The following is a 12,130-nucleotide window of genomic DNA, read 5'->3' as shown; positions in this document are numbered from 1 at the left end:
TGCTCTCAAAATATTCATTTTAAACGTATTTTTTTGTAAGCCTGATAATGCCTGAATAGTCCTAGAGAACAGTGGATGCTTGGGTTGCGAACGTAATCCGTGTGGGGTGCACGCTCGCAACCCGCAGTGGCGTATCTGTGCATGCGGGGATTGCGTTTCAGCGCAAAGTGCGAGTTAGCGCTTCTGCGCATGCGTGACCCCTGAAACCCAGAAGTAACCTGCTCCGGTACTTCTGGGTTTTGGTGGGTCCGTAACCCCCCAAAAAATGCAACCTGAAGCATCTGTAACCTGAGGGATGACTGTATGCCGACCCAAGAATGATTTTGGCAGGAGCATGGTATGGAGAAAGTAGTTAGGGGGAAGTTTTCCTCCCTCTCTCATTAGACCAGAACTCAGACACATCCAGTGTTGTTCCATGTTGGAAATACAGGCTAGACAAAACAAATTACTCCTTCACACAGCACGTAGTTAAAACTATGGAATTAAATCCCGCAAGGGAAAGCAATGGCCACCAAATTGTCTGGCTTTAAAAGATGCTTAGACAAATTGATGGAGGATAAGGCTGTTGATGGGTTGATGAACCCCAATGGATATGTTCTCCCTGCACAGCTGGAGGTGCTATGCTTCTGAATACCAGAAACGACAGGAGGAGACAGTACTGTTGTGCTCAGGTCCCGCTTGTTGGCTTCCCATAGGTATCTGGTTGGCTTCTGGGAGAAGAGGAGGTTGGATTAGCTGAGCTACAGGCCTGATCCGGCAGGCTTTTCTCATGCCATGTTCTCACCCTATTTGAATTGTTTTGCTGTTATTATTCTGCTACAATGCAATATCACAACCTCTTTGAACCTTTGAGATTGGATGCTTTAATAGTAAATCAATCTCTCAGTAAAAGGCTGCAGAAAGAAGCAATGTCTTCATTTTATGAAAAAGGGTCTAATTCACCATGGATATTATACCAAGGAATACAATAACACCAATGTGCATTTGAAATTCTTTTATTGTTGCTGTAGAATAGGTTTGTTCGTTTGTGGCTAAAACATTCTAACAGTTTTGTAAAACCTGAAAACTAAGGCTAGTCTGGAGACCTTTTGTACCCCAGTTGTCTCTTAATACAATTTATTTATAAAATGAACCTATAAAAATGCATTGCAGAAGCAACAAGGTTTGAACGAAGACACGGAAGCAGACATGACACTTAATGAGATCAACAATAAATACCTTAAGTGTTGGCTTATGGCTCCATCTTACTAATTATATTCAGTGCAGGGAAGGGAACTTTGTCAGCTATAACCAATTGATGACAAATACAGTCCGTAAAAAGAGTTCACTGTAATTCTAAGAAAAAGTGCTGGGGGGAAAGTGCTTAGTCAACAGAGATGACGTATAACTAAGCTAGGACATTTCAAGGAATATATGTAGTCTCAAGTCACTAGAGAGAGTAGGGAACTTGCTTCTTAGCAAGTGTGGGGTTATTTCCAGAGTGGCCAAGAGAGTGAATAGAGAAGGGGCAGCCAACATGTAGCCAGGCCTACAATTCCCAGTCATCACAGGCAGCAGTTAGGGATATAGGGATTTGTAGTCCAACAATATCTGGAGGGTCACAGGTCCCCCTTCCCTCCACTGAATAGAGATCGGTTTCTTCTTCCTAGAAAGCTCTCCCCACTCTGGTAGTTTGCATGACAGTGGCTCCCCCATTTATTTTTATGTCAAAAGCAAAGGTAACAGGTGCTCTAGAAAACAGGAAGCAGTTCATGAAAGAAGCATATAAACCAGAGTGTCTGAGACACTGAGAATGGTGACCTTCCAAGACCACAGAAGGTCCAACCAGCCACATGTTGCGGCCTGCCAGGGACTTGACAACCTGATTTTGTCTGGCAGGCAGCAAACACAAGATTTATCAGTCTCCCTGGTGGATAGGTGGCTCTTGGTGTTTGTTTGTTTCAGCTCGCTGGCTCACTACTTGTTCAGGCATCCCCTTTTACTGGGAAGTGGTCCTGTGCAAAGGACTTTCTGGAGCAAAGGGTAGGTGGCACTGTGAGAGTCCTGTTTGGCATTCTAGGAGTCATTTTTCAGCCACCTGTTTCTTTGCTGTAGGGGAGTTACACTGGGGCGGGTGGAGTGACTGTGGACATGATGCCTCAACTTCACTTGCCATCTATAGGATGCCACTTTAACCTTAGCAGGTAAAGGTGTTCCTACTGGCTGGGGCTTCCAAATGTTGACCAGTAGAACTAAGCAGCGAAACAAAAAATAAAAATATTTTCTCTCACATAATCAAGGTGAAATTCTTCACATCAATGCTGAAACTCATGCTTCTAATACAGTGTGAAAACCCATCATGTTTTTCAAACATTCAAGTCCTGTACATCTGTATGATTTCCTTAATTGCAAAGTCAATGCCCATTCTCTTTATACTCTCAGCACCTGGATAGGAAATGAGGGGTGATCCAGTGATGACACCTATCATGTGAATCTTTGTGAGGTGAGCATATCTACATGTGCCATTTGTGATCTAAAAACACATTATTAAAGCAAACAAGCAAACAACAAAAACTCTTAACTTTTCTCATGTTTCATCACAATCCAAATGGGAGATTTTTTTAAAAAATAAAAAAATTTAACTGGTTCTTCTAATTGTGTGGGCATAAAGATGCTTTGTTGGTGTTGAACAATCGTGTTATGTGCTGGCTCCTTGTTTCCTATCTTGTGGATGGTTTGGTACGTGTTTATGTTGTAGGCCAATCCAGTTTCAAACATGAGATTGCCTACTATCTTAAAATATTACAAACCATTCACAGGACTTCAATACAGCCAGCCTTAGGTGGGTTGCTGACAAAATATTTGTTGAAACTTCATGAAAATCCTTTGCCATAATATTTACCTCAAGATCAACACAACTGATTTTCACTGAAACTTGTTTCAAAATACATGTTCAAAACTTGTTTCAAAGCTTGTTTAAAAACTGAGGTGTACAAGTTGTACCAGTTTAATCAACAGACAGAACAGGCATATAAAAATGGAGTATAATAAAATAGACCCAAATTAACATCTTTTGTTTTCTCATTCTGCAGGTCAGAAAATTTGCTAATACTAATGATGATTCTCTCACAGAAAGGGAAAGGGGGAAAGAGCTAAAGAAAGGGCAATATGGACCATGTAATGAGTGGGGACATTCAAATTTCACAATTTATTTATGGCAAGGCCATGTAGGGATCACAGGCCACTGCTTTTAGCACGACAATTTGCCTAGCTATTTATAGCTCCCGAAAGGCTCAAGAGCTATAAAATGTGATTGGTTGGCAAATTATTTTGCAGAGACATTGTATATGCTAGCTGCCAAAGAGAGAAACTCTGAAAATACATTCAAAAATTAAAAATTCACATGACTGTTCTTTCTCCTTTTACAATATAAGTGCACAGTGTATTAATCAACCACAGCATTAAGACAGACCAATGATTCTCATGCAAAATCTCCTCCCATTTTTGCAAACCCTGTGGCACATTTGAAAAATGTCCACAAACTTAACCCCCCTCCCCACAACATACACCAAATTTAGTCTCTTTCTGAGTTGCGTAATTTTTTACTAAAAAACCGATGACATGCAAGTTCCAGCAATTCAAGCCCACCAAATGCTTTTTGTTGCATAACAAAAATGACAACAAGAATCACAAAATACCACCGCACAAAGCTGTACAAGTATAGCAGCACAAACATAGCCAGTGTGAAAGATGTCCAGTAAAAGAGTGAAATGCACTTAACAACCATGACCCTGAACTCAGATTTACAGGGTGGAATTTTGCTTCTTCCGGTTGCATCAAAGTATTTTTTGCCTTCATAAAACAAACGAAGCCTTTCTTCCTTTTCTTCCCAGCGCTTCTGACACCAGAGTTGCAGTTCTTCCCGAGAGGTTGGCAGAGACTGTACTGGATATCGCTGGACGTGAAAATGAATCTCCTTTGGGAAGTTTCCATACAGAAGATGCTTCTCGGTTTGAGGAATGTTTTGAGGATATGCCACTGTTATGTCATGGATAGCATCAAGGTTGTTGCCTAGGGGGAAATAGATAAAGACTATGAATACAGCTAGTCAGTATTCACGGAACTGAGCACTGATTAGATACTGTGAACAACTGAAACCAGAATCACCTAAAAATCTAAGAGATCCATTATAAAATGTCATTTTCTGTCTTCCCGGTCCAGGAAAATAGGCCACAAACCTTTAAGATTATGTTTTGCCATTTGTGTATGTGCACCAATGCCAGCTCTAACACAGCGCACTACTTTTTTGCCTAACAGTGTCCCAGATTTTTAAAAAGTGGCTTTGAGTTACTTTTCATTCAAAAAGAGGAGTAAGTTAAATAAATAATAAATAGCAATAATACAACATTATTTTTATGCAATCTAAAGTCAGCTTGCCTAATTCGATGTGGGTGCCACACTCACTGGATATGACGTTTAAGATAAGCTGTGCCAGCACATTAATTTATTTTGCATTTCCTTTTAAAACTTCAGTCTGCTGGCTGGGGTAGAGCTGAGTGCATTAGAGATTTAAAACAATGGTTGTCTGGAAATACAGGCCGGCTACTTCAGGAGGGCTTTTGTTGTTGTTATAGCTGTACACATACTGGAAATGGGCAACATGTTGCATAGCTGGGTATAAAATATCTCTCTCTTTGCTTTCAAAATTCTGCTCTTTGGCATTTTTGTCAAATATTTCCATCGGCATACCTCTCCCATGTCATCACAACACTGTTGCAATGCTAATGGGAGTATATGCTTTGTAGTATTGTGACTGCGTACCTTTGCTATGACCCGGTTCTAAAAATTTATGTGCCAGCACAGCCACTCTTAGCATAGGATCTTATTTCCACATTCTGTCAGATGTTATGGCCCGGAAGTAGCCAATGTGGTGTCTTCCACATGTTTTGGATTATCATTCCCATCAGCCCCAGCCATCATGGCCAATGGTCAGGGATGATTGGAGCTCTAGTCAAAAACATCTAGCGGGTGCCACACTGGTCCCCCATGTCATAGGCTCCTTCTGTCACTGGAAATCCCTGTGGTTAGTTGAAGGAAAGCAAGTTTTCACACACAAATTATAAAGTATAAATTAAAGTAAAGCTTCAACTTTGAGCAAAGTTACTTGACATTTCATCAAAAATCCATTGAAAATACTTATAGAGAAAATGTCAAGGATGGAAGTGTTAAAGTGAATCTCTTTCAGAAATCTAAAATGTGAGTAAGGTCCCTTCCCATTTTTCTCCAAAACATACTGTGCTCCTTCTGTGCACTTCACATATTTTTCTGGTGCTACCACTCTGCTACAAGCTGAAATCTATACTCCTCAAGTATGGCAGGCAGCTTTCAAAGAGCCTCCTGACGGTACATCTGAAGAAATACGCTAGCCTTTAGACATGGAGATCTATGCTGCTAAAATCACCTTGTGGTTCTGCGTGACTTTTACTACACTTTGAAAACTGCAGGAAAACCACTGTTGAGTTTCACTGAGGTCAATGCAAGGAACAGAAATTACAACTGAATTGTCAAGCTTCATGTGCTTTGGATGCCACTTATGAGAGCATCTGGAATGAATGATTGGCCCTCCATCCAACATGAATAGCATACACCTGCATACTTTCTTGTCCCAACAAGTGGGGCTGTGCCCTCTCCTGCAACAGCCTGCATGAATTTTCAAAGCACGGTAAGCCTTCATTTGAAAACTAAGAAAATGTAAATGAGCCTTAGCAGCAGTAGTGGAACAATGCCTCGGGTGAGAACGAAAACAGTTTTCAAGTATGTCTGAAACGTCCTAAGATCTGTCTCACAAGAAAGGCTCTTTGTGATCCATATAAAGTGCTGTTTTTCTAGAAAAGAAGAGGTGCTGGAATTCACCACAAACGCCTCATTTGTTCTCTTATAAAGGCAATGGCGCCCACCTGAGAGGCACTGGAACTGAGTTCCAGCAAGTTCCAGCTGAAAAAAGCCCTGTCCACATTCCCCTACAGATCCAGAACATTCAATCTTGTTAAACAAGATCTACTTGTTAAGGATACAGAATGCACAATCTAAAACTCCTGCAGAACAGATCATACTAGCTTGTCTTTAGTGCAACTCTTTAAGGCCACATTGGTTTATACATTTACCTCATACGAAGTCCCACTGAATCCTTCTGAGTAAACATGCATACGATTTCACCAATATATTTGATTTCCAGAATATTTGCCTTGTACTTTCTCTACCACTATAGTACATTGAAAATTCCTTCCTTCCTTCCTTCCTTCCTTCCTTCCTTCCTTCCTTCCTTCCTTCCTTCCTAGTATAACCAGATTATGAACTCCATTGTACCTACTGCTATTATTACTTGATGAACTTCCCACACTATAGTAGGGGCAATCCAAATAATGTCATTATTTAAGTATGTGTAATAAGGTAAAGCATAAAATGTATAATCTCTTCTTTAGCGAAATCTCATATAGCATAAAAAGCACAATCTCTTTAGCACAATATCTCCCACAATCTATTAATAACAGGGATTTCATATATAACCCTACATTGGTTAGTAACCTGATTTTCACTGATGCTTTCTTTCCTTGGACCACTGTTTATTCAGCTTGGGACTTAATGCATCATTCAAATCATCTGTCTAAACAATTTCTTTATTTGTAAAAAGTTAGTCAAAATTTTACAAAAATGAAGTGAAAAATCTTGCCTGTTCTAACATAATCTTGACTAATGGAGTCTTAATAATTTAATAGAATGAATCTACCCTCCAAATGAATGTACTAAGCAGAAGAATGCTCTTTGTATCTGGGGTTAGCACACTTCTAAGAACAGAGCAGCTCAGAAAACAGAAGCATCAGTATTCCACTGCTGGCAAACTAATAGGAACTCATGCATAACAATTCCTAATAAAGATAAAGCACTAAAATGGGCACTGGCTCCATCTACTTAGAAGTTACTAAGCAAAAGACAATCCAGAAAGCATTATTGTCTGGCTCCTTTCTATTAATATTTCTTTTGACCTATTTGCATTCCACTTAAAGTCGCTCATATTTCAGGATCTACAGACATCACATCTTTCTCTCAATAATTACAATGCAAAGCTAATTGTTTTTAGGCATTATGTCTGAGGCCAGCAAAAGGCAACTCCCAAAACTCTAACTAAGTTTGTGACCAAAGTAAAAGCTTCCCTAATAAATCACTCTCTTCAGTTAAATGCATTTTCAAAAGCAAACGAAAAGTCACTTTTATCGCATTGGATTTTTGAAATTCTCCTTTTATTAAAAGCATCTAGCTTGAATTTACACAAATTTAACTTCATTGGTTAAATTTCTATCTTACTATCATGGGAAATTATTCATCCTTGGCACATATCAAGCTCTTAAGATGTATCTGAAAGCTTTTCTTTACTTGGTTTATGAAAATAACACATTAATCTTGTGAGGTGGCTAAAATAAAAGCCAGTGGGTGAAAAAATCCAAACGATGTAGTATGGAATGTAGGTTTGCCTGTAAAGATCTTGGGAAGCAGAAGTTAAGACTTGGAATGGTCAAAATTACATTGCAACCGGCTTATTGAGGTGGAATCCAGGGCAGCATATGCCATCCAAATGGATCACCAAGCTGGCTGTTCTCTTTGCCTAAATCAGGCGAGTTTGTCAGCCCAAGGGCTACAGTTGGAAAACTTCCCAGAAGCCACAGGCCAGTTCAGGCAGAGCAATGGATATGACTTTCTTTTGTATACTTGGGTACATTCTAGATGTGCGGAAGTTGGAGATTTCCACCCCTTCTCCTGCCCTTCATCTCTCGATCCATGAAAGCAAGAGACATAACACTTGAAGGAGGCATTCAAGACAGGCCAAAACACTTGAGGAGAGTGCAAAGCACAGCTGGTGGGGGGTCCAGCGGGTGGCAATATGTGGGAGTCGTGATGCAGGACTTTTTTGGGTGTTGCAGATAGGTAGCCGTGTTGGTCTGCCATAGTCAAAATAAAAAAATTCCTTCCAGTAGCACCTTAAAGACCAACTAAGTTAGTTCTTGGTATGAGCTTTCGTGCGTGTGTGTGTGTGTGTGTGTGTGTGTGTGACCTATGAGGAAGGGGTTGGGCAATCTGATGGGGGAGTGTGGGTGAATTGTGAGCGAGATGGAAAGAGGAAAAGGTGAGATGCGAGGAGATGAGGAGGAGGGGTTTGGGGGTGAGTTGTAAAGAGGGGGGGATTGGCAATGGGGTGGGGGTGAAGGGGGTAGATGGGGATGGTGAACAATGCAAGCAGAAGCCACAACCTGTAGTTTTTTGGGGAAACAAAATCGGTAAAGGGGGCATATACTTCAAACAGCATTTCAGTAATAACATCAATAACATTACACAGCAACCTGATAGCTCAGTTGGTAGAGAATGAGACTTAATCTCAGGGTAACGGGTTCGAGACCCATGTTGGGGAAAAGATTCCTGCATTGCAGGGAGTTGGACTAGATGATCCTCGTGGTCCCCTCCAGCTCTATGAAAATGTAGGTTTAAAGAAAACTGGGTGAAACCAAGCCTTAAGCATCTAGCTCACTCCCATCCCCTCTTCAGGCTACGATATACGCCTGTCCATAGAGAAAAGACACAATTTGCAGAATTAAAACCCAATCATTCAATCCGGCTTTAACGATACCATAGTGATGCTACTGAACATTATACAGGGTAAACACTCTGGTTGTCAGGAAAGTCTAGCTATCGAAAGCTGTGATGTGTCCCTTCTGGCAAGCTATGTAAATGAATCTGCATGGAAAATAAATAGCACTTTTGCCTTCTCAATTGCATGTTTATCAAAAGGGTTTGGGTGTCTTGCAGGCCGTACAGACGAATGAGGTTGCACTGTACTCCTGGCATCTTGCCAGAACAAAATCTAACTGCCAAAAGCTGATGAAACCTCTGCCAAAGGCCAACTGCGAGGCAAGGAAAGAATCCTAAATGCGCGCCTAAGAATGTCATTGTGCACTCCTGCCTTTGCAACAAGAAGCAACTTTACCCAGATATCAGCAAAGAGTTCAACAGGACCCTTACTATCTCCCAAGCTTTCTTTACATGACAAGAGATCTGCCACCTATGTCCTGAAAATTTGTAACCCTGGCCAGATTGCTAATGGTTGTCTTTTTTTTTAATGCACCCCAAGTTTAGTCGGCAGTAAATTCCTACTGCTTGTATTATTGTGCCAAGTAAGTAATTATTCCCACTTAGGAGTGCAACCTTTTTTAAAACTCATTGTTTCTGTCCCACCCTTTAAGGCAGGGATGGGGAACCTGTGGCCCTCCAGGTGTGGCTGCATGCACCATGCTGGTTGACATGGAGGGCAACAACATTTAGGGGTCAATCAGTTCCCCATCGCTGCACTTTAGGCTTTTATTTGTGTTTAAAGTTCTTGAGAGGCTGCGCACTTCTCCTTTCCAGTGCCGACGCTACCTACATTGTTAGAAAAGGAAGTGGACCACTGCATAGTTATTCTTCTTCCTCTCTTATGAGATACGAGATAAGGGCTTTCAAGCTTATTTTGTCCAGGATAACATGCATTTGAGGCATTCTTTGTGCAGAAAAGCCCTTCATTTGCTCCAAAGTTCAAACAATGCCAACTGCCCCCCCTCCCAATACAACTGTCCTTTGAAGGCTACCTTTTGTGTGCTGAGAAAGGATTCACTGAAGAGCAACGGCTGGGCACATAAAGGATATGGGCAACAGGACAAAATCAGCTGTTGTGATGTGTAATATTCTAACTCAGGGACTGCATTCATCCTAGTGCCAACCTGGCAGCTGCATTTTAGCCTTCATAGCAATGCTTCTCTTTCTCCTGCAGCTTCTGAAGTGCTATTCTATGAATTACAAAGCGAATGAGCTATAAATAAAGCACAGACAACATACAAAAAGTGATGGGATAGGAGAAGGTCAAAAGGGTGGAAAAACAAGTTATTTTCAGCCTCTTCAGGATGACCAGGCAGAACTGACTCACGGACTCTGTTTATCTAACTCAGTTTACAGGCTTCACAACTGCACATTTCTCCCAATTATGCAAACTTGTTCCCTTCTCAGGACCACATAATTTTGAATCTATGTAGACAAGTTCTCACAGCCATCGCTGTTAACACAGTTATGGGATGTAAAATAAATGGTGCATGGTCAAAGTTAGAGCTCTTTGGCAGCTTCAGTCCACATGCATGGCCTACATAAGCGACAATGCCCCCCTTCACTTCAGTGTACAATGGACAGTGTGAAACACTTACTGGCATTGAAGCGAATGCGTAAATCCATGCCACGTGGAGAACTTGCATATGTGCTGCTGTCCCTGAATGCACATATTATTATAAGGTAGAAACATTTAAACTGATTTTGGATATTAAATCATGATACCTTGCCTGCGTCTGAGGCAGGGAAGATCAGGACTGAGGTCTCTTTATCCAACCTTCCACACTCACCCCAATTAACTCCTCTTCTCGTTCGCTCTCCTTCACATCTCAAGTGTTTTTGCAAAGCTGGAATGTGTCCTTAAACTCTGCTGCCTCTTGCCTGCTTGTCTGAGCGGAGGATAGAAAAATGTCTACGAGTGTGTGCAGAATCTAGCCTGCTGTAGAAGGGTAAAATTTACATGTGGTGCTCTGCCTACTTTTGCCTCTGCCCCTGTCTACCCCTGGCATACAACACCTGAAAGGTGCCAGTTCCCACAAAGTCTGTTGGGACGGGACCAAAGCCCACCAATCTTGAGGGGGTGGAACAGGCTGAGCCCATCCTCTCCCTTCCTCTTACGTTTCTCCCGCAATCCCGCCTTGGGAGATGCCACAAGGCCTGGCTGGAGGTTGCCTCAGGCCGCGCAGCACTGGAAGATGCAGTGAGGACTGGCACAGTCTAGCAGAACGTCGCTGCACAGCCTGGCAGGAGGACACCCCAGGAGGCAGTGTGGCTTGGAGCGGCCTGGCTGGAGGTTGCCCCCGGCCACACAGTGTCTGAAACAGTTACGTCACACACACATGCACCCCCCCACCCAACTCGGCGCCTCTGACCAGAAGGGAATGTGGCACTCAGACTGAAATAGCCCTGTTCTAAGATTTAGAAAATGAGTTCTGACAATAGGCCCATGTCCCGCACCTCCTCTAAAAAGAACAAAACCCTTTGCTCATATGATCAGCGTAACAACAGAGTCACACAAAATCCCTCCTGTTGTGTGAAAAACCCATGAATGTGCCTCAACATTACCCTGTTCATGAAACTAGTCTGCTTGTGTGAACCATTAAATTCCAGGGGTGAAGGCCTATTGCTGCAATCAAATCCAGCATGTCACGTATTTGACAATAGTTTTCACGTTGCTGAACGTCGTAGTTCCCCAACTGGCTTCCCCAACAGCTTGTGGAGTGGAGGCAGCCGGCCTTTCCTGTGTGGGTCAGGGACTTCTAACTTCCCCACCTGCCCTTCTTTGTACAGTGGAACCTTGGTTCCCGAACGGCTTAGTTGCCAAACAAATCGGCTCTCAAACGCCGCAAACCCAGAAAAGAGTGTTCCTGTTTGCGAACATTTTTTGGAAGCCGAACATCCTATGTGGCTTCCGCTTGAGTAGAGGAATCCCCTGCAGCCAATCGGAAGCCACACCTTGGTTTTTGAATGGACTCCCAGAACAGATTAAGTTTGAGAACCAAGGTACCACTGTATATAATTATAACTTTTGTGACTTTCTTCAATGAAGGAGGTCTCTATCTGCAACGTTCCTATGGACATCAGTCGGTGATTTGTTCTCAGCATCAAGGAGGAATTTTTACCTGCAGGCAGATTGGCTTAGGTCCTGTGGGGTTTTCACCTATCTCAGAGCAATGGCTGTTTTTGATTCCCCACAATAGCGGAAGGGGCAGAGCTTCATTTTTCATGAAGGGAATTCATGAAGTTGATTCTGGAGCCAGAGTTGAATGGGGTAGGCCACAACACATTTTGGGATGAAGTGGGCTACTTCCCGAGGTAGCAAATCCAGAACTGAACCAAATCTTGATGGTAGTGCATACTCCTAGTTTTTACAATAAAGTGGATTATCTCATTTAACATGTCCTGAATTATGGACAGTTCAAGTGTTTTTGTTTTTTGTTTTAAGTGATATAATGTGTAGGTAATAGCAAGA

At 42.1% G+C, this 12,130-nt stretch overlaps 1 protein-coding gene across 1 annotated transcript in view; it reads right to left on the bottom strand.

Annotated features, from left to right (window-relative positions):
- Nucleotides 1–979: 979 nt before the first annotated feature.
- The window catches only part of LCLAT1 (lysocardiolipin acyltransferase 1), an 87,175-nt gene continuing 76,024 nt past the window's right edge, over nucleotides 980–12,130 (bottom strand). The window contains exon 6 of the mRNA XM_081186469.1: nucleotides 980–4,050. Within this exon, the coding sequence (XP_081042595.1) occupies nucleotides 3,554–4,050 (497 nt within the window). The 3' untranslated portion in view covers nucleotides 980–3,553. The remainder of the gene's footprint in view (nucleotides 4,051–12,130) is intronic.

This window comes from Podarcis bocagei, assembly GCF_964188305.1.
Source record: "Podarcis bocagei genome assembly, chromosome: 3".
Taxonomy (NCBI): Eukaryota; Metazoa; Chordata; class Lepidosauria; order Squamata; family Lacertidae; genus Podarcis; species Podarcis bocagei.
This window is presented reverse-complemented; position numbering and strand designations above follow the sequence as displayed.